General features: G+C 33.1%; 1 protein-coding gene across 1 annotated transcript in view; it reads left to right on the top strand.

Annotated features, from left to right (window-relative positions):
- Positions 1–886: 886 nt before the first annotated feature.
- LOC108687608 (calcium-binding mitochondrial carrier protein Aralar1) overlaps positions 887–24852 on the top strand; it is a 173157-nt gene continuing 149191 nt past the window's right edge. Inside the window, exon 1 of the mRNA XM_018193461.1 lies at positions 887–1104. Coding sequence (XP_018048950.1) covers positions 1063–1104 — 42 coding nt within the window. The 5' untranslated portion in view covers positions 887–1062. The remainder of the gene's footprint in view (positions 1105–24852) is intronic.

The following is a 24852-nucleotide window of genomic DNA, read 5'->3' as shown; positions in this document are numbered from 1 at the left end:
AATCAAACTTTGATAATAATACTGAAGTCACAATTTTAAAGAAAAATCAAGTGTTATTAAGTTTTAAATGCATATACATCGATTAAACACGTCTACAAAACTAATAAATCATAAAATTAGTACAATATTATCAGTTTTTTTATTTTTAATCACTTTAATGGGTATTTTCATTTGATGACACAAATTGACACAAGTCGATTTGTCATCAAATGGAAAGCACTCAATATTAACAAGGGGTACGGTTAACACGATGCTACAAATGCTTTAAAGCAATTTTTGATTGATAAATTTGTAAAATTCTTTTTTCTAATTGGTAAACCAAACGCTTCAAAGCATTTGTAGTGAGATTTTGACCGCAGCTAAGATTGCGAACTTCCATAAGGACATATAAAGTCTTTAATAATATCTCGTCGATAGCATAATGCATAATTTCTTGTTTAACATTCGGTGAACAATAAGGATAAATGATGCATCTTGCGCATCAAAGTGTAAAACGAAATGCAACCTTTTGGTCTATTTTCTGGTCCTATATTAGACTGCACTAGAAGTCTCTTTCTTGCTTTTAATAAATATCAGATATATATACCCATCGCACTTTAAGATCCAAAAGTGTACACTAGTTCAGTAACAAAAAACAGACCTTTTAATAAGATCTTGTCAATGGCAAGGACCAATCGCATTGACGAATTTTACAACAGTTGCAAAACTACTTTCTCTGCTGAACGCAATCTTTTGCTACTCGATGTATGATACAAGATGGCACTACGTGTTCGATTAATCGTACGGAGCCTCTACTTGCTTGCTGATGTATTGTTTTAGAACAGGTAAACGTTTCATTGTAGACTAATGTTCGATGATCTTGTTTTATCGGTCGCGTGCAATTGCCGACTCCTGGATGTATTAAACGTATGAGTGTTAAGATAGTATATCGTGAACATAATTATTCGTGGTTTTGGCATTTTACCTATAATTTGGTGGTGCTTCCATTTCTCCCTCGTGATTCGATCACGTCGCATTTTATCATTCGTGACGAAAAGATTCGAAGTAAACTTCTTTCTGGGAATGTTGAAGAATTCGTTTATCGTTCGAGCATCTTACCAAGAGGTGGGTAAGTTTAGCTTATAATTCCCTTCACAAGTGAAAACAGATAAGGATGTGTGTATAATTGTGAGTATCGGATGCACACATCATAAATATGCGCGCGCGCACACGTGTGTGTGTTTGTGTGTATGTGTGTGTTTTGTGTGTGTGTGTGTGTTTTGTGTGTGTGTGTGTGTGTACACACACACACACACACCCATTTGCATCTTTTAAACATGAATCTCATGTAAAATCATGATTTTATTTTTCCTCATATCACATCATTAAAAACATAAAATATGAAGGCTGAAAACACAATGAAAAGCACAAGCAATGGTCTAATTTACATCTTACATTTGATGCGAATACTGACTAGTAATTTTCTATTAAATTATCTTAATTTAAAACGAGTAAACATATACATGATATATGTATTAATTAATTAATTATTTTGATACATATTATATCATTATAGTACATTATTTTTTAAATACATTGCTGAAATTAAGATAATTTAATAGAAAGTCACTAGTTAGTTCCCATTTCAATTAGTTCCCGTGTACGATGTAAACTCGAGCATTAGGAACAGGAAATTAAAGATTTCAACCTATCAGGATTGTGTTTCAAAATTCAACTCTTCTCTGTCAAATTGAATATCATTTTATCCTTGTTGATCACGAATGTTGAATAAAGATAAAAGATACTCGAAGTTGACAGTCAAGTTTGGCTCGCACTCCTGAAAGCATCCATTCTGGTTTCATTCTATATACATGATAAGTATATTTCTGATAGGAGTGAAATTTATTTCCTGTATTATTTTCTCTATTGCATGTACTTTTCGATTTAAGATTCAAAATGTTGAACGGCGGAGATTTAAAAATTTAAGAATTTAAGAATTAATTATTTAAGTAAGTAATTAACTATTTAAGAATTTATTGAATAGTTTGTGTTCTATCTCGTGAAAATGAAAATTTATTTGTTTCATTTTATTTTTTCATTTTTTTACTTAAAAAAAGAATCGATTAAAGTGCATTTACTTTTTTTATTAAGTGTGCTATCGAGATAAATAGACGCATATATCAAATAATATTAATCATTTTTCGATAGATGTTTCCTCTCATTTATTGGGTTGTCCGGAAAGTTCGTGCCGACTAAAATATAAATTTTAGTATACATTTATTAAATTAAAATTTTCTGCGTTTCAATTTTCCTTCAACATCGGCACGAACTTTCCGGACAATCCAATATTTAAATGATAAATGCTTTCATTTCTCAATTTATTTTTCCTTACAATTTTATTTCAAAACAAATAAATTTCGAGGATAAATCTTAATAGTGATATTTTCATTTTAAAATAAATAAATAATTTAAGTTGGAATATTTCTTTAAAAAAATAAAAAGAAATGATAAATGTTTATCTTCGGCTTTTACCATTTCTTTTTATTTTTTTAAAGCGACTTCCAACCCACCTTCCCCCTGCTTGAGGACGTACGACTTTCATCTTCCCCTGTTAAGGGAAAAACTGCTGAAATATGGACCTTATGTTTAAAAATTGTGTGCTATTCATAAAAATTGTTCTATTCATTAACTTTTTAATAAATAATGACGGAAAAATCAATGACCTTGACCTCCTTGAAGAAAGATCAACATCGAAGTCGGTGAAAAATCATTTGCCGCGGACTATATAAGGATAAACATTTACCAAAGAAATATTTATATCTTCACGGTTCTTCTATTCACGGTTCAAACTACAAATTTGGATGAATATATGTTATCTTTGCTTTATGTTGATAAGTAATACCTATATATCAACTCTGAGAAATACTAAAAAATGGAAATATTAAAGAATAAATTAATTTTCCTATTTTCCATGCGATTCATTAGCTCGTTAAACATTTTGAAACTGTTATATGAAAAAAGAACGCTACAAGCACATAAAAATCAATTAGTGACTTTTTGTATCCTTTTTGGCCTGTAAAGGACCCTACAAATCTTATGGAAATTGAATTTCAGTCGAATTAGCCGAAAATTTGAAATGTCGGTTTAATAAAAAGTCTCCACAGGCATAACTATAATGTAAATAACCATTTGATCTCTACAAGGCGTTATTTTTCAAAATAACGGGTTAATATTCAATATTTTATTTTCGACGAGATGCATTCCTATATCATAATTTTTACTTTCTATGTATGTTTTTAAGTAAAAAAAAGTTATTAGGAGACATTTATAATAATCAAGCACTTCGATTTGCGAGAGGACTCACAATAATTAAGCATCCGGATTTGTGAGAGGCGAGGAGATTCACAATAAATAAGCAACTCAATTTGTGAGAGGCGAGAAACAATAATCAAGTTTCAGTTTCAAGTTCATTTCAATTTGTGAGAAGCAATCAAATAAATATTAATTATTATCCGTATCTAGAGATACGGTAGTATTTCGGCGCTAAGATCGAAACGATTGGTTTTTGCTTGTTACCGGCAAATTAAAATTTTATATTTTAACTAGATGACATGTTTATTTATTAACGGTTTCAAATTTTAAGTTATAACGAATCTTGGGCTCGTCCTTTGTTTTTCTGTTTTTTTAATTTATTGACCCTTATTATTATAGTTCAATAATATTTAATAAAAGGAAATTGAATGAAAACGAAATTATGCACTGATATTTATTAAGCTAGGAAATGGTAATGTGACAAAGTGATTTGACATTGATCTCCATTTGTTTATAACTACAATAAATTTTTTTTTATTTACTGGACAACTAGTTACATTGTAATGTAACTCTACATAAATAATGTTCAATACATAATGTATTTATATTAAAAAGTTGAGATTTTTATCATTTATTTTATACATTTCCGCATTTATTTTATACATTTTATATATTTTCCATATTTTTAGAACACAAATTAAAAAAATATTACTATTTATTAAAATAACTTATTCAGATAATAAAACATTATCAAATTTGTCGTATTATTATTAAACGTGATTTAGAATAATCTGTAATATTCATAATTTTCATAATTTGCTATCGTTTTGAAAATATGTATAAAACTTTAACTAGGCTAGGAAATGATAATGAAAAAGTAGTTTATTACGTCATCAATTTATAACTTAATTCATAACGAAAGGACATCAAACAAAATTAAACACTATATTTGTTAACTAAGCTAGAAGATGATAATAATCTATTTGACCTTGATCTCCATATGTTTATAACTTAATATTAAAGTATAAAAGGAGAATGCAAACGAAATCGCTAGTATTTGTCAATATAAAATGCGATATCAGTACAAACTTATCTTTTTAAAAACAGGCGTTAAGAATATGCTTTTCAAATAAAACCTAAGTGATACGTTACGTATTTTTTAAATATTCCAATCCAAGTAATAGTTATAGTTTTAATCTTCTGCTTCAAAGATATTCTTATTGAAGATTCTTCTATTTCAAGTAATGACAGCTTTATTAATTAATTTATTTAATTATCTCAAAAATTTATTTACTCTTTGAGAAAATTATTGTGCCAAATTAAAAATAAAAACCCAAATAATACAGTCTTAACTAATCAAGATATATACTAAAAGTAAAAACCTAAGTGTAATATCTTTGTTACTTAATTCTAATGGTATATATCTTATTCGTAAAAAATTTGATATGACAACTGGCGCTTAGTTAAATTCCAAAATTTTATATATTATTCGTATTATTTTATGTATTATATAAAAAATTACCTTTTTAAAAAAGATAAAGAACGCTAAGAATATATGTGCTTCTCGAATAAAATCTAAGTGATGCGTTACGCATTTTTTTATTATTTCAGCTCAAGTAGTAATTTTAATTCTTCTTCAAAAATATTTTTATTGAAACTTTTTTTATTCAAACTCAAATAATAACAATTTTAATTCTCTGTCAAAAATTACTATTTCTCGAAAAAACTGAAGTAAAAAACTGAAATTAAAAATTAAAGAATAAATAATACAGTCTTAACCAATCAAGTTAAATTTTATTAAATTAAAACGTAAAATCCTTAATTTTTGTAACTAATTAGTGAATCGCAATGAAACTTTGCATAATTATTTTGAATATTTAAAGTACTTATATTTTATAAAAGAGAGATGTAAATTTCTTTATAAATTTAAAAATTTTAATTTTTAACAATAAGGATACTTTTGTCATTTGCTTAACTCCAATTATATGTATCATTTGTATAAAAGATTTGACAATTGACGTCAAGTTAAATTTCATAAAATTTTTTCCCTTAGGATTACACATTATTTACATTAACTCTTATACTAACTTACATACGTCTGTGAAGCTGTCCCTTCATTTTCAAAATTTTAATAAAATAAGCAGAGTTCCGCTTGCCCCCCGAAGAGTTTTAAAATTCTCTATTAATATTAGAAAGAGTTCCATCGATTAAGGCGATGAAAACCATTTTACCATTTGAAATTTCGGGGGAGCCAAGTTCACGATTCCGACACATTGAAGAGCTATAAATTTTTTACCGTTCATTGTAATACTATGGTCCATATAGAACAATCGATAGAACTCTTTGGAGGGCAATCAGAACTCTCAAAAAAGTAATGGATTTCCAAAAAATTTAAAAAAAAAAAATGTTTTTCATAAAAACCGCTGAAACCTATATTTAAAAAGTTCTGGGACTTTAAAGTTTCGACTTTTGAATTTTTCTAAGTCCACGGGTCAAAATTTTTTTTCGGAACTCTGGCATTTTATCGAGAATTCTGGTAGCCCCCTGAAGAGTTCTAATGATTATCCTCAATAAACGATGCACTGAAACCTATATCTAAAAAGTTCTGAAGACTTTAAAGTTTCGACTTTTGAATTTTCCGAAGTTCACACAGGAAAAATTTCTTTCTACTGATATATGGGACCTACAATTTAACGCCGGATCCGAACGGCCATGTCAGAATAGGTTCTTATGCTAAAGATACTCTCAATGATTTGGCATTGTCTTCCGAGAGATGACGATCAACATCTAACAAAATCAGATGTATATTCAACCCGGATGGATTTCAACCCGGATGATTAGCTGCCACGCATTTCTCTATGCTACGATCGCCATTGTATTTTTATTTGTTTATACTTTCTATATTATATTTTATATATTGAGAGTACAAATTCGATCCGTTCCCCTAAAGATGGCTCCAGCTGTTGTGAATAGTTCATAGTGACAGCTGATTTTGGCGGTTTCAAAGAGATTAAACATCTGCTAATAATATTTAGTTTATATCGCTTTGAGTTTCATACAAAAATCTTGATTTTTGAACTATGTTTGAAATGTCGAATTTTGTGTTAACCAAGCAGCATTTGCGGGAGATTTTGATTTTCTGCTTTAATTGGAAAAAAAGTGCGGCTGAAGTCCGAATGCTTGTCGAAATTTATGGTAACACTGCTCCAATTGATAAATCATGGGGAATGATTTCGACGTTTCAAGGATGGAGATTTCAGCGTTGAAGACAAGCCTCGCTCTGGACAGCCAAAAAAATTCGCAGACAAAGAATTAGAGATATTACTCGAAGAAGATCAGAGTCAAACGCAAGAGAAGCTTGCAGAATAATTGGGAGTAAACTCAACAAGCCGTTTCTGGACGATTGAGAGCCATGGGAATGATTCAAAAACAAGGAAATTGGGTGCTTTATGAACTGAAACCGAGAGACGTTGAAAAGCGATTTTTCACTTGCGAACAGCTGATTCAATAATAACAGAGAAAAGATTTTTTGCATCGGATTGTGACTGGAGATGAGAAGTGGATATTCTACAACAATCCCAAGAAGAAAAAATACTACGCTAAGCCCGGTCAATCGACCTCAACATCAGCACCACGGCCGAACATTCATGATTCGAAGATCATGCTCTATATCTGGTGGGATCAAAAGTCTTTACTATGAGCTGCTGAAACCTGGCGATTCCATTACGGGCGATCGGAATCGGCTACAATTGATTCGTTTGAGCCGTTGCGAGAAAAACGGCCGAAATACGAGCAAAGACTTGATAAAATTATTCTTCATGACTCGGCCTCATGACGCCAAAGTCGTAAAAAAATATTTCGGAACGCTCAAATAGGATGTTTTACCGCACCCGCCGTATTCTCCGGACATTGTTCCTTCTGATTATTGATTGTTCCGAAGGATGCAACATGATTTGGCAAGTCATCGGTTCACTTCTTTCGCAGAAATCGAAAATTGGGTCCAAAATTAGATCGCCTCCAACGAGTCATTTTTTCGAGAATTCGAAAATTGTCTGAGAGATAGGAAAAAGTAGGCAGTGACAATACTTTAATTGATCTATTCATTCATTTTGTTTTGAAATAAATGCATTTTTGAACACAAAAAAACGGACCGAACTAATTTCTACTCTCAATAAATTATTACATGCGGGCATAATACTTCGATTGAGTTGACACTAGAACGATTAATGAATAGGTCATCATATTTGTACCAATGTAATCCTGTGTATGTGAATGCGATGTAATGTCCATTGGTGAGACCGCTGCCACATTTAATGTACGTACCTGTCAAACAATAACTGTTATCATTTATCGTAACAGTTTTGGCTAAAATCATTTAGTAGATATGTTTCACATTGTTGTTGACTTCATGTAATTAGGATCACTTAAAATACTCGTATCGATAATTAAATGAGAGTCATATGATGTCGATTTACTACATTTCTGCAAATATGGCATGTTGTTATTTTTTTGGCAATAATATCATCATTAATTGCTTGTTGCATGTTATTTAATCCATTCTTTAATAATTCTACATTTATGTGACATGTCGGCGTTGTTCTTTTGTAATTATGGGCGCAATTATTACAATCATACGAAGTCGTGCAACTAGGTGTTTGTGCAACTATATTTTGGAATAAGTATTCTGCAAGATGTGCGGCATTACAATTAGCACTCAGAGAAGAAATCGTACGAGTGCATGATTTTTTATAAATTAAAATTATAAAATATTGATATGTTGCACAGAATGCTTGTGTGGCGTAATCAGAAATTTTGCCACATGTTAATACATCTATTAAAAGTTTTATAAAATCATTAAATGTCATTAATGCAGTCATGTTACAGTTTTGTAAATACTGTACATATCCATGCTACTTGCGACAATTTGAAATATCGAATGCACATGTCTCTCGTACAACGATGTGTTCTTTATTAATTATCACTGAGTTGCATAAGCTGCCATTTTTTAAAAGAGGGATACCTATTGTTCTGTTTGTTTCAACGAAATCCCAATCGACACATGGCATTAAATAATTTCAACCATTTTGAAACACGATTGCTCGAGGATGTATCTGCTTTTATTTTGCATCGCCAATTTTCTCGTTCAAAGAATCTCAACTTTTTCCATTTCTATATTTTCATTTAGAGAATCTTTCTCAACTTTTTCCATTTCTACATTTTTCTCTATTTTTAAATTAACTTTATCAATGTCTTCATGGGGTATTTTTACTAGACTCAAAATATTACTATATTCGTTCACGATCTTTTCATTTAATTCCTTAGACGTTAATTTCAATTTTCCATCTAGGTATTCAATATAACGAAAAATGAATTTATCGATTCGCATTGATAGTTGATTTTTTAATGCTCTGGTCTTTCGGCAAATTCAGCTTCAACGTAGGATGATGTGGCGATTTACGAGCTATGTTTAAAATGTGGTCCCATAATACCTGACCATAAAGGTAAGTAAGACGAGAGATTTTTTTTATTTTCTTTGTAGCTTCAATAGTACGCATTTACAACAGTTCCATTTTTTGATTTATGGGCAGTTTCTTGAATTTCAAGGAATATATTATTAGCCTAATATGTTATTATCCAGCCATCTTCAGTAACGATTTCATCATAATCATCGCAGTTATACAATAATTATTTTTTCCGAATCATCGATCGTTACTTTTGATGATATTATTAATATTTCTTTCTTTAAATATATTTCTGATTGTAAAAGCGTTCCATTTTTCTCATTTGTGCTGATTTCCTCACTTATATATAATATTACTATCAATATTGATTTTATGCATTCACATACCTCAGGAAAATTGTTCATTTGATATAATTGTCCTAAGCATCGTATAAAAAATTGTCTTATTTTAGGTGCCTTTCCTCTGAGACAATCCCATCTAGCGATCATTGCGATAAAATGACTGACATCCAATCTGATATGGCATGGCGGAATGTTACCGAAAAAGTTATTATTGACTATATTGTAACAGACCTGCATATAATTGCTCAAATCGGCACAGTTTGCAAATACACGTGCAGCTGCGATTAGGATGGCTTTGCTAAAATCTGTTACTACAATCCGAGGTGCTGGAGCATTTCTGAGAATTTCGGAAAAAAAAGATAAATGTTATTGTTGATAGAAGAAAAAGATATTATTATTGATGCATCTTACTTTGCAGATATCATTTGGAAACAAGGGAAATATTAGAAAGGCATACGATTTCGAACACAAAAATAAATATAATGTTTCACCATTGGAAAGACATAGTTTCTTTCCTATACTTCCGGTAGCGTCTATAGCTGAAAAGCAATTTTTATCTTGTTTATGAGTTGTTTTATTACATAAATAATTGTTATTGAGTCCAGTACATACAGAAAAATGGATTAAATCCTATATTATAATATGTATAATCCGACGAAATCGTTTATACTTAGCCATCTGTATATTTTTTATGGGATCACTATCGCACAACTCTAGACGCTTGTCTGATTCCCTTTGCTTAGCCTTGCGTAAAAACTGTCGCATCAGAATTGGTGGAACATTGTCACCGAACATCATCAGTCTTATTGGCTTCTTCATTACGCCATTTGTTAGCAGCAGTTTTATTTCCATCTAATAATTCACTTGCGATTTTCTCACGTAATGATTCTTTCAATTGTCTTTTTTTTTACATATAATTTCCGTAATAAAATCAGCAAGTGTGCAGTCAAATACTACATCGCTCTTTTTTGTAGGCTTATTATATAATATATCCATAAGTTGTGCGCCACATTCGTTACACATTCCTTTAAATTTCGCGTATAATATTTAGCATCATTAATAAAAACTTTAGCGCGTTTGAATGCGCACGGTAACTTTGTTTGCTGCCAAATCTTGTCGCTAAAGACAACTGAAATGCGACTGACCACGGCGTTCGGCGACACTTGTGCCGGACTGTCGGGCAACGACGCATGCGCGCATGACTCATGTGCGCACACGTTGTTTCATTTAATAACGAAGTAGCTGAGAAAGAGAAACGTTTCAGTAGTATTCAAAATAGAATTTTGAGATATCAATAAACTATCATTTTTTCATCCTTTGATTTTGTCTTTCCTAGTCTTTCCTTATAGGTTTTTTATGTAATTTTCCGAACAAATTTTCTTTGATAGTTTATCTTATTTCTCATTTTTACAACTATATTTTCTTATTCATTTTCTATTTTTCATCATAATTAGCTGCGTTCAAGCTAGCTAATTATTATTGACAATTTTCGAATTAGCTTTTTCTTCTTTCTCTCATCATATATCTTTTAATTTATTTATCTTTTAATTTTTTCTAAAAAGTTTTCAACATATATGATAAAGAAAAATTGCGAGATATTCTAATAAACGAAAAATATAAAACCATAGATAATAAGGGGAAAATCTTTCCACCGCCTCATACTGTCTACGCTTGCAAATAATGAATCGAACATTAGTCCAAAATAGGGTCTAATGAATCGAACATTAGTCCAAATAGTCTAGATGTATAAGCTTAAATCCGCTGTTTGCTCATAAGTGGCATTAGTGAGCGTACAAAGCTATCCTGGGCACATAACACACTTTTTTTTTATGTGTTTGACATCTGTCAATATTAATCAGTGCACACCATCAGCAATTTCATATAACATATATTTTTTCTTTCTCTCTCGTAATCATGTCTAGTTTTTTGAAAAAAAGCATAAAAAAAAGCTAAAAAAGCTAAAAAAAAAAGCATATGCGGAAAGCTTTGCTTTTCTGTTTCAATTTGAAGAAATCGGCTGCCGAATCATATCGAATGCTTGTGGAGGCCTATAGCGACAATGTTTTATCGGAAACAACGTGCAGAGATTGATTTCGCCGGTTCAATGACAATAATTTTTTGACTTGACTTTGAGTGACAAGAAGCGTGAAAATCGGTCCAGGAAAGTTGAGGACTGTCAATTGCAGGCTCTTTTGGACGAGGACGATACCCAATCGCAAAAAATGCTTGCCGAGCAATTGGGTGCCGCATGAACTTTCTCGAGCAGCCATTTCCATGCGACTACATGCCATGGGGAAGGTTCAAAAGATCGGAAAATCGGTGCCGCATGAACTGAACGATAGACAGATGGAGCGACGCCAAAAGACATGCCAAATTCTGCCAGACAAAAAAGAAAGTCGTTCCTGCATCGGATTGTGACAGGCGATGAAAAGTGGATCTATTTTCAGAATCCTAAACGCAAGAAATCTTGGGTTGATCCCGCCCAACCAACATCTTCCTCAATTAACATCTTCCTCAAGACCAAATCGCTTCGGACGGAAGACGATGCTGTACGTTTGGTGGGATTAGGAGGATGTCATCTACTATGAGCTGTTAAAACCTGGTGAAACTGTTAATGCTCACCGCTACCACTAATAACTGATCAAATTGCACCGTGCTCTACATAAAAAAAGGCCGCATTATAAGACATAACAAGCTGATTTTCCTCAACGACAACGCACCATCGCACACGTCAACAATGGTTCAAAACTACTTGGAGACACTCAACTGGAAAGTGCTACCCCATCCCGCTTACTCACCAGACCTGACACCTTCTGACTGTCACCTGTTTTCGTTGATGGGTCACACGCTCGCTGAACGGCACTTCGATTCTTACGAAGACGTCCGAAAATGGCTTGATGAGTGGTTTGCCTCGAAAGATGAGAAATTTTTTTGGCATGGTATACACAAATTGCTCGAAAGATGGGAAAAATGTATAGTTAGCGAGGGCAAGAACTTTGAATAAATTTGTTTTTGCTTCCTAGGAAAAAAAAAATGTTTTTCTAACTTAAAAACAGCGGATTTAAGCTTATATATGTGGATTTAAGCTTATACCCTATATTTAATTTTAAAAATGATAGAAGCGGTACGTACAGCGCCATATTAAAAGCATTTTGTATTGATAAAAGAGACAGATTTAACGTTTCAAAAGCTTTAATTTAGACAGATTTAAATAAACTTCCATTTCTGAAACTATGAAATGTTTTCAACTAATAATTTCCGAAGAAAAATGGGCACAAATGAAACCTACGCAACAAACATGATACGGATGTAATAGACGAAAATATATGTCTTTGCAGCCGGGAAAATGAACGAGTATTCACTGACAAGATATGGCAGCAAACAAAGTTACCATGCGCATTCAAACGCGCTAAAGTTTTTATTAATGATGCTAAATATTATACGCGAAATTTAAAGGAATGTGTAACGAATGTGGCGCACAACTTATGGATATATTATATAATAAGCCTACAAAAAAGAGCGATGTAGTATTTGACTGCACACTTGCTGATTTTATTACGGAAATTATATGTAAAAAAAAAGACAATTGAAAGAATCATTACGTGAGAAAATCGCAAGTGAATTATTAGATGGAAATAAAACTGCTGCTAACAAATGGCGTAATGAAGAAGCCAATAAGACTGATGATGTTCGGTGACAATGTTCCACCAATTCTGATGCGACAGTTTTTACGCAAGGCTAAGCAAAGGGAATCAGACAAGCGTCTAGAGTTGTGCGATAGTGATCCCATAAAAAATATACAGATGGCTAAGTATAAACGATTTCGTCGGATTATACATATTATAATATAGGATTTAATCCATTTTTCTGTATGTACTGGACTCAATAACAATTATTTATGTAATAAAACAACTCATAAACAAGATAAAAATTGCTTTTCAGCTATAGACGCTACCGGAAGTATAGGAAAGAAACTATGTCTTTCCAATGGTGAAACATTATATTTATTTTTGTGTTCGAAATCGTATGCCTTTCTAATATTTCCCTTGTTTCCAAATGATATCTGCAAAGTAAGATGCATCAATAATAATATCTTTTTCTTCTATCAACAATAACATTTATCTTTTTTTTCCGAAATTCTCAGAAATGCTCCAGCACCTCGGATTGTAGTAACAGATTTTAGCAAAGCCATCCTAATCGCAGCTGCACGTGTATTTGCAAACTGTGCCGATTTGAGCAATTATATGCAGGTCTGTTACAATATAGTCAATAATAACTTTTTCGGTAACATTCCGCCATGCCATATCAGATTGGATGTCAGTCATTTTATCGCAATGATCGCTAGATGGGATTGTCTCAGAGGAAAGGCACCTAAAATAAGACAATTTTTTATACGATGCTTAGGACAATTATATCAAATGAACAATTTTCCTGAGGTATGTGAATGCATAAAATCAATATTGATAGTAATATTATATATAAGTGAGGAAATCAGCACAAATGAGAAAAATGGAACGCTTTTACAATCAGAAATATATTTAAAGAAAGAAATATTAATAATATCATCAAAAGTAACGATCGATGATTCGGAAAAAATAATTATTGTATAACTGCGATGATTATGATGAAATCGTTACTGAAGATGGCTGGATAATAACATATTAGGCTAATAATATATTCCTTGAAATTCAAGAAACTGCCCATAAATCAAAAAATGGAACTGTTGTAAATGCGTACTATTGAAGCTACAAAGAAAATAAAAAAAATCTCTCGTCTTACTTACCTTTATGGTCAGGTATTATGGGACCACATTTTAAACATAGCTCGTAAATCGCCACATCATCCTACGTTGAAGCTGAATTTGCCGAAAGACCAGAGCATTAAAAAATCAACTATCAATGCGAATCGATAAATTCATTTTTCGTTATATTGAATACCTAGATGGAAAATTGAAATTAACGTCTAAGGAATTAAATGAAAAGATCGTGAACGAATATAGTAATATTTTGAGTCTAGTAAAAATACCCCATGAAGACATTGATAAAGTTAATTTAAAAATAGAGAAAAATGTAGAAATGGAAAAAGTTGAGAAAGATTCTCTAAATGAAAATATAGAAATGGAAAAAGTTGAGATTCTTTGAACGAGAAAATTGGCGATGCAAAATAAAAGCAGATACATCCTCGAGCAATCGTGTTTCAAAACGGTTGAAATTATTTAATGCCATGTGTCGATTGGGATTTCGTTGAAACAAACAGAACAATAGGTATCCCTCTTTTAAAAAATGGCAGCTTATGCAACTCAGTGATAATTAATAAAGAACACATCGTTGTACGAGAGACATGTGCATTCGATATTTCAAATTGTCGCAAGTAGCATGGATATGTACAGTATTTACAAAACTGTAACATGACTGCATTAATGACATTTAATGATTTTATAAAACTTTTAATAGATGTATTAACATGTGGCAAAATTTCTGATTACGCCACACAAGCATTCTGTGCAACATATCAATATTTTATAATTTTAATTTATAAAAAATCATGCACTCGTACGATTTCTTCTCTGAGTGCTAATTGTAATGCCGCACATCTTGCAGAATACTTATTCCAAAATATAGTTGCACAAACACCTAGTTGCACGACTTCGTATGATTGTAATAATTGCGCCCATAATTACAAAAGAACAACGCCGACATGTCACATAAATGTAGAATTATTAAAGAATGGATTAAATAACATGCAACAAGCAATTAATGATGATATTATTGCCAAAAAAATAACAACATGCCATATTTGCAGAAATGTAGTAAATCGATATCATATGACTCTCATTTAATTATCGATACGAGTATTTTAAGTGATCCTAATTACATGAAATCAACAACAATGTGAAACATATCTACTAAATGATTTTAGCCAAAACTGTTACGATAAATGATAACAGTTATTGTTTGACAGGTACGTACATTAAATGTGGCAGCGGTCTCACCAATGGACATTACATCGCATTCACATACACAGGATTACATTGGTACAAATATGATGACCTATTCATTAATCGTTCTAGTGTCAACTCAATCGAAGTATTATGCCCGCATGTAATAATTTATAAAATATAATATAGTCAGTATAAACAAATAAAAATACAATGGCGATCGTGGCGTAGAGAGATGCATGGCAATTCTCTAATCATCCGGATTGAAATCCATCCGGTTGAATACACATCTGATTTTGTTAGATGTTGATCGTCACCTCTCGGAAGACAATGCCAAATCATTGAGAGTATCTTTGGCATAAGAACCTATTCTGACATTCGGATTGAACGTTAAATTGCAGGTCCCATATGTCAGTATATGTAGAAAGAAATTTTTCGTGTGTGAAAATTCAAAAGTCGAAATTTTGAAGTCCCAGAACTTTTTAGATATAGGTTTCAACGCATTGTTTATTGAGGATATCATTAGAACTTCGGTGGGCTATCAGAACTTATAACAGGATGACCGAAATAAAAAAAGAGATTTAATGAAAAATTTTTTTTTCAAAAAATTTTTTTGTAAATCCATTATTTTTTTTAAGAGTTCTAATTGCCCCTCAAAGAGTTCTATTGATTGTTCTATATGGACCATAGTGCTACAGTGCAGTAAAAAAGTTATAGCCCTTCAACGTTTCAGAATCGTGAACTTGGCCCCTCCGAAATTTCAAATGGTGTTTTCGTTCAAATAGTCTTTAATCGATGGAATTTTTTCTAATATTAATAGAGAACTCTATAATTCTTCGGGAGGGGGGAGGGCAAACAGAAATCTGTTTATTTTTGTTTAGTTTTGAAAATCATGGGCGAGCTTCACAGACTTAACTTAGACAGTAACTTACTCTAACTTAACCTAACCTAACCTAACCTACAACTAATCCGCTCTCTCTCTTTCTCTTTCTGTTTCCTCTCTCCCCTCTCCTCCCCCCCCTCCCCCTCTCTCTATACGCATTCGCTCTGCTACCCTTGCTGCCTATTTTTTATGGACTTCCGTTTTCGTTTCCTTTTTTTTTTGTCTTTCCATACTCACTCTCATTCACTCATTCATTCACTTACACTCTCCTTTCCCCATTCCCCCTATGCTCCCAAATCTCTTTTTGCCCTCCACATTACCACACTTTTCCTCTTCGCAATACCTTCCTTTCATTATCTCATTTCCAAACCCAAACCTTGCTATTCTCTGCTATCTACTTTCCTCTCATCTTTTCTCCAGATATTTCGGCACTCCTTCCTCCTTTACACATTCATACTATTTACTAAATCTCGATTTCCTTATCCGTTCCCATCCTCATCCGTTCATTCTTCCCTCTGCCTGATCTTTTCCCTCTCCTCTGATTCCTTGTACTTTCTGTCTCCCTCCATTCCCTGTCTCTCTCTCACTCCTGTATTTCCAACTCTCTATCTTTAAAAAATTGTCCCCTCTCCCTTTCCCATTTCGAAACTTCTCTTCACTAACGCCCTCTTTCTTATTTCTTTTCTACATGCCTGCGCTATTTCGCTTCCCTTTCTCATATCCTTTTTTCAAAATCGCTTGCCCTCCTCCCCACTCTGCTTCTCATCATTTCCTTCTGCATTTCTTCCCTTACAAAATACCTCGGCGTCCTTCCCTCTACCCAAAGCACCCATATTAAGAATCTTTGCTTTTTTCTATCCCTTCTCTTTCTTTCCAACCCCATATTTCCACTCCATACCCTACTGTCCATACTAGTGTGTCAAACATCCACACTCTTCTCCAATTTCCACCAAATCTCCTCTATCCCCCATACCTCTCCCATTATTGTCGCTGCTTTTGCTATCCTTTCTCGCATCTTTCCTGTCCTTCATTACTTTGAAATATATACTCTAAATATTTGTATTTTTTTCACCTCTTCAATCTTTTTTCCTTTTCACCACCAACTCATCCTTATTCTCTCTCCTTCTTCCCTGAATCTTAACACCTTCGTCTTCCCTTACATTTAACTGTTGTCCTTTCTTATCCAAGTATCTTTCTAGCATGCTCTTCATTTTCCCCTCTTCTTCTGTCATCAACCACATCACACTACATCATCAGTGAATATCCTCTTCTCTTCTAGCCTTATCCCTCCCCACTTTATCTTATTCATTTCCTCTTCTAGATCTGCCATCAATATATTAAACAATACTGGGCTTGCCGGACATCCTTGTCTTATCCCCCTTGCTGTCCAAAATTCCCTTCCTAACTCATTTCCCACTCTTACTCTACTCCTTGTCTTAACATTTCCTCCATCCTCTTCTCTAAGCTCTCTCTTATTCTCTCTTTTCCTCATAGCTGATCAACACTCCTCTATCCACCGAATCAAATGCTGCCCAAATACAAATATTACGGTCATTTTCTTTCCCTTTTTTCCAATCTGCCTGTTTATCAAATAATTTACCGTATAAATATTGTCTATCCCCTTTCTAAACCCCCGTTTGATTCGATGGAATGCCTCTTCCCTTCCACTTCCTCTCTCAACCTTTCCGATAATGCTATCGTATACACTTTGTACAACGACGGCATTACTGTCATGCCCCTATAATCCTCCACAATCTTCCCTGCTCCTTTTTTTTAATTGGTACGACTATACCCTCTCTCCATTCTTTCATACTTTGTTGCATAATCATCACGCCCATTCCTCTATTTCTTCTCCACTATATCTCCACACCTCGGCACTCCATCCACTCCTATCACTTTACCATCCTTCAGCTTCCTTATTGTCCTGTTTATTTTCCCTCTCTCTAAATCCCCTTCTCCCGTTCTTCTCTCACTTTCTATTCCTTTTATTACCTTGTTTTCTATTCCGCCTAGTTGCTTATGAAAAAATCTCTCCCACTCTATTTTTATCTTTTTCTATCTTTATTTAATCCCACTTATTCCTTTCCCTATTAATCACTCTCCATATCTGCTTCTTCATTCTTGCTTCCTCTACTTCTCTCTCTCATCTTTCATTTTCTTCTTGTCTTTTTCTCTCGCATAACTCTTTATATTCCTTCTTCTCTCTCCTATACTCCTGTCTCTCTTTCAACCCTTTCCTCCATGTCCTTAACCTCGTTCTAATCTCCCTTTTTTTCCTTCTCACATTTCTCATCCCACCATCTTTTCATTCTTTTCCTCTCCTTCTATCTTTCTCTACCTTTCCATAGTCTCTCTCACTCTTGCCAATTCTTCCAATATTTTCTGCACTTTTCCCGTTACCATTTCCACTCTTCCTAATTCTGTTTTAAATAATTCTCTTCCTTTCTCGTCCCACATACCTCTATTCATCCTTTTTCTCTCCCTTTTATTCCTTATCCCCCCCCCTCCGTCTCCATCTTTCATATGTATCACTACTAGATGATGATCCAAGTCTACTTGCTCTCCTATTTCTAAACTCACTATTTCCTCCCTTATCTCCTCGTTCACTAGCACGTAGTCTATAACAGACCTTCCCTTCCTCAGCCTCTTCCTTGTTCTTGTCCATCGATCTTCTCTGTAATTCTTCCTCATTTCCCTCCTTTAATCTCACTCTTCCTCTCTCCTCCCTTGTCCGTATTAAAATCCTCCTCCCCCCCTCCAACTATTCTTATTTCCTCTTCCCTCCATCCAACTCTAGTTTTCTTTCCATATCCTCAATCATATATACCCCTATTCTGTCCCCTTTCCATACTTAATCCTTCCTTTTATCCTCTTCTCTTTCATATCCTCTTCTTTTTCTTGTTCTATTTCTTGTTCTTTCTCTATTAATTTCTTTTTAAGAAATTAATAGAGAAAGAACTCCCACTATCATTCCTCCCATCGCTCTTCCTTTCTTGTTCTTCCTTCTTGCTCCTTTCCATCTGTATCCTTTCAACAATTTTTTCTCTTTAATTTTCTCCCAGTTTTTTTCTTCTATTCATGTTTCCATTAAGATCCACATCTCCCAACCCTCTAATGTTTTCCAAAATTCTCTGTCCTTATTTGTCACTCCTGCCACATTTCAAAAAGCTATTTTTAGTCTTCTTTCTTCTTCATATTTCTCTTCCATTTCCTCTCTCCCTTTTCTCTTCTTCTCTTCCTCTTATTCTTTCCCCTTCTCCTCTTTTTCCCTCGTTTTTGCGTCTCTTCTATTCGATCCTTCACCTTTTCTTTTTCTCCTTCATTTATTGTTTTCTTCCTTCTTTTCAGCTCCTTTCTCTACTATCCCTTAAGTCGATCTTCTCTTCTTCTCATTTCCTTCCATATCGTCTCTCCATAATCCCCAATGTCTCTTTCTTACTCTACTTCCCTGTATCTCCTCTCTCAGCGCTGTCTGCTATCTGTTTTCCATTTTACTCCTTTCTTTCTTGTTGTTTCTTCTCCATATTTCTTTATCTTTCAGCTTTCATTTATTCCTTAGAATCTCTCCTTTTCATCTCCTCATTCCCTATTCTTATTATATATGTTCCCTCTTTTTCTTCTGCCTCACTCTGTTTTCTTCATCTCTTTCACCCTAACTACTATTCCCAACTCTTTCCACATTTTCTCTATTCCTTTCCTCTTTCTCTATTTCCTTTATCCTCTTTCCCTTCTCTAATTCTATTATGATATTCTTTCTTCCTCCTCTCCCATCTTCTTTCTAACTCCCTAACCTTTTCCTTCCATTCCTCTCCTTCCCTCTCTTTTTCCCCTCTTTTTATTCTTATTTTTCTTCATTTTCTCTTCCCTTCCCTCTCCCTTCAACTTTCCTCTTCATCTCCATTTCCCAGTTTCTATTCTCTATCTTTCCTTTAAATCCTTCCCTTTCCATATTCCATTTCTCTTCTCTAATCCTCTACTCTTCCTTGATTCGTTTCTTATGTTCACCTCCTTTTTTAACATTTTCTTCTGATCTTTCTTCTGTCTCTCTTTCAATCCTTTTTTCCTTGCTCTTAATCTCCCTTTTTTCCTTCTCACATTCCTCATCTCATCATCTTTTTATTCTTCTTCTCTCTCCCCTTCTATCTTTCTCTACCTTTCCCCTTTCTTATTTCCTCGCTTATTATCTTCATTCTTTCCCTCACCTCTGCCATTAATCCCTTCCTTCACCTCTGCCATTAATTCCTCAACTCTCCCACAACTCTCTCATTTCCTCTCATTCCCTTCCCCATCTCACTAATTTATTATTCCTTTTAAATATTTCCTCCTTCTACCCCCCTCTCTCCCTTCCTTTCCCATTAACTCTCTTTTCTTCTTTATGCATTTCTCTACACTCTCTACCCCGTCTCTGCCTCCTCTCCTTCTCTAAAAACTTATCTATCTATTACTTTCTTGTCTATCTATTACTTTCCAATTCCTAATTCTTTCGTCGTTATCCTTCTCTACTCTCTTCAACTACTTTCTATGCCGATTTCTCTTGCTTGCAATCCCTCTCCTTCCATGACTTTTCTTGTCTTTCTTTTCCTTAGCACTCTCCCCCTCTCTCTCCCTACTCCCTACCCGTTCTCTAACCTCCAAAGCGCCCGTCTCTTACTTCTCCCTTATCTTCCGCAATCTCTCCCGTCCCTCGCCCACTCCACTTTCTCACTTTCCTCACATCACTCTCTTCTTCCACTTCCATGCACACACTCTCTCTTCTTCACACACTCTCACTGTTCAATTCCACTCGCTCTTACAAATTATATGATACAACTTCGTCTATTCTATCAGAAACGGAAATCCCACAAAATTTTATGTGTTATTCATAAAAAAAATTTATTAGCAATTGGCCAAATTAAATCCCATACTAAATTAAACAAATAGTATTAACTTTAATGATATGTATTATTCGTATAAAAGATTTAATATCAATAGCTGGCACCAATTTAAATCCCATTTCAATCGCATATTAAATAAAAAAATATACTCCAAGTGATACTATTTTTTAACTTTTATATAATAAAAGCTAAGTACATATCTTTGTATTCTTATTAAAGAATATTCCTATTCTGATCTGAATGACTTTAATTCTTCTTATATGAAATTTTTATATCGCGATTCATAAACATTTTTCCCTTTCAACCAAAGTAATTATTTAATTCTCCTTTAAAACATTCAAAGCGTTATGAAAAAATTGTGTTACCTTGTTCATTCAAGTGTTACCACAAAAAATTAAAGAAGTAAATAAAAGAACTTGTCACTGTTCTCTTATTATTAAATATTATAATTTTTGGGTAAAAATGAAAATAAGAGAAACAATCCCTCAATAACCTTGATCAACAAATATTATTCTAGAGCATGATCCTAAACAACATTCGAGAGGTTTTAGTTGTTTGTCAGACACTTTGGGTAATGCTAATGCCGGCGGTGTTGTAATTTACAAACCTTATAAAAGTATTTAATGAAAATGAATTTAATTATAGTGTTTTGAAAAGCTTTCCAGATAATCTATAAGAATATACAATAAAAAGTAGGGGGTTCCATTTAAGAAATTGAAGGTAATTTTTACGTAATCTTGACTTTTAAATAATTATTCAAGATCAAATTAATGACATCATCTTATGTCCTCCTCAAAGCCATACAACTTTTGTCTGAAATTTTTTTTTGTTTTTTTTCTAAAATCAAAAATAAGAAAGTTATTTGGGATAGGACATTAAAATGGGACACCCAGTATATATGTGATCAGATTATAGTCATATAAGTTACAAAAGTTGTGCGAGCTATAAGGTTTAAGTCTAAGATAAATAAATTTGTATTTGTAAGACATGCGTTATAAAAATAAAAAGGAAATAAACAGTAAAAAGAAACAATAATAACCTGTTCGTTACTGTAACACAATGTCAACTATATTAAAAATTGGTCAAAGACGAGCAAATAAATTAAAATGTTATAAATATACTAACAGAATTTAATGTTTAATATGCATAAAAAATTTTTACATATTGACTACATTTTCCGAATGTACATAAATGTAACTTATGATGCTACATTCTTTAATCTTTACGTATCAATTATCATGTTTTTCAATTACACTAATTTTGTAATATCTGCGACTGAAGAAGACTTGTAAAGTCTTCTAGAAGAAACTAGTTTCGCTTGTTTTTAATGCATATTAAACGTTAACTCTTATTATTAAATTTATAACATCTCAATTTATTCGCTCTTCTTTAGCCGATTTTTAATATAGTTAACATTGAATGAACAGAACTTTTATTCAGTATAATTACATTAAATGCATTCAGATTAAACATATTATTGCATTAAAATTGTAATTATCTTTTATTATTTATTTCTATTAACTATTATTATAATGTTTGAATTGTTATAATTTTTCTTCGATTCAGCAACACCAAGTGTTTATTTCTTTAATTTTTTGTGGTAACAAAAATTGAATGGACAAGGTAAAGCAATTTTGTTATAACATTTTAAATAATGTTTTGAAGGAGAATTAAAGAATATTACTATTTTGATTAGAAGAGAAAATGTTTTTGAATGAATTGCGTTATAAAAATTTCATATAAAGAAAAGAATTAAAGTAATTTGAATCTGAATAAGAAAATCCTTCCATAAGAATATAAAGATATGTACTTTTATTGTATAGAGTCTTTCAATAGGGACGCTCGAAATTTGTTAGAACATAAGCCATGTTATTAAAGTGACATCTGTCAAATTTGTTGTGAATTGTTTAGTAGTGTATGGCAAATCACCATGGAAGGTCATAGTATTCAGCAATGTGTGCAAATCATAAAATTTTATTATCAAAATCAGTGCTCCGTTCGAGAAACGTTTCGTGCATTACGTGATTTTTATCCTCGCCACAACCGTCCTGCCGAGTTGACTATTCGGCGTTTGGTGGCCAAATTCGAGTCAACCGGTTCGATAAATAATCAGCCAACATCAGTATATCGCCGAAACGTAAGGTCTGCTGAAAACATCGCTGCTGTGCGTGAGAGTGTACGGGAAAACCCAAGGCGGTCAATTTCTCATCGTTCACAAGAACTTGGCCTTTCTACGACTTCAACTTGGTGAATTTTGTGTCGGGTCTGCACCCTTATAAAATTCAATTGACCCAGGAATCCTTAAGGGTAAACGACCATAGACAACGCCGTGTGTTCGCTGATTGGGTTCTGGAGCAGTTGGAAGTTAACCCAAATTTCGCCAAACAAATTATCTCTAGCGATGAAGCCTATTTTTGGATGAATATGTGATGAATATGTGAACAAGCAAAATTGTCGAATTTGGGACGATACCAATCCACGCGAGATACACCAGCTCCAAATGTATCCTGAGAAACTGTTTGGTGCGGATTTTGGTCTGACGGAATCATCGGTCCGTACTTCTTCCAAAACGAAGCGGGCGTTGCCATAAACGGTGAGCGCTACAGATCGATGATAAGCAACTTCTTGAGGCCTAAAATGGATGATATGGATACCGATAACATATGGTTCCAACAGGATGGCGCTATGTACTACACACCGCATGCCACGATGGACATTCTGCACGAGCGATTTGAGGGCATGGTTATCTCGCGCGGCGGCGACGTGAACTGGCCACCGAGATCGTGCGATTTAACGCCTTTACTTCTTCCTTTGGGGCTATCTTAAATCGCAGGTCTATACTAATAAACTGCAAATAATTGATGCTCTCAAAGTCAACATGACAAATGCCATCCAGCAAATTCAGCAAGATTTATGCGAGAAAGTCATCGAAAATTGGACGGCCTGAATACGTGTCACCAAGCGAAGCCACGGCGGACATTTGAGCGACATTGTATTCCATACTTAATGCCATAAAATATTCTTTCAAATATCCGAATGTTTGTTTTTCCGCGCGTGAAGCACTATGTACAAAAATATCGAGTTCTTATTGAAATCTACCGATAACAATATAGTATGGAAAGTTCTTTCGTTCAGGATCTTGAGGAAAAAGCTTTAAATGTATTCAATATTAATTTGCCATTTTATTTCCGATACGATGACATAATCATGGCTCCCACTGAGATTTCGTATCTATCCATCAGATCTTTAATGATACACAATTGGTTACAATTCACTATTGAATATGAAGAAAACCATAGTATAAGTTTTTTGAACTTAAAGTAAAAGATTGTGTGATAACTGTGGATTGATTTCAAAAAAAGACATATTTGAGCAGATATTCTTTTTTGTTCAATCACAAATATTAACAAATTGAATAAATTTATAAAAGTGCATAAAGACAAAAAAGTAATTTCTGGGAATAATAATGTAATTTATAAGATCCAATGTAACAATTGTGACATTTCTTATGTGGGACAGACAAAAAGGAAATTCAATACCAGAATAAATGAACATATTAAAAATATAAAGCTTGACTCATCTAGGTATTCGGTTATAACAGAACAATACAATCATAACTTTGATTGGAAAAATGTCAGAATAATGGATACGGAATCAAATTATAATAAAAGATTCATTTCAAAAACATTACATATTACAGAACAGTGAAATGGTATAAATTTAAAAAAAGACACCGAATTTCTATATGACATATATGTTTATTTGTTAAATTTAATTGCTAATAATAACAAAAACGACAGCGCTTAATTCTTTTGTATTTTGACTTTTTGATATACATATGGTATCATTTGCGTTTATACTAACAGTTAAGGTCGGTCTTGCATCAGTGAATATAACCGATTCTAAATTCTATATTACAATTTTACAATTTTAATAGACTGCTGCTATCTTGTCATTATATATAATTTATATTTACCTTCATATTAATATAAGTATTCGTAATCTTTATTCTTTATTCTTTATTCCTTGATCATTATTTAATTTTGTTAATTGACATTAAATT

This window comes from Atta colombica, unplaced genomic scaffold, assembly GCF_001594045.1.
Source record: "Atta colombica isolate Treedump-2 unplaced genomic scaffold, Acol1.0 scaffold21, whole genome shotgun sequence".
Taxonomy (NCBI): Eukaryota; Metazoa; Arthropoda; class Insecta; order Hymenoptera; family Formicidae; genus Atta; species Atta colombica.
Note: the sequence above shows the minus strand (reverse complement) of the source record. Positions and strands in the feature narration are given on the sequence as shown.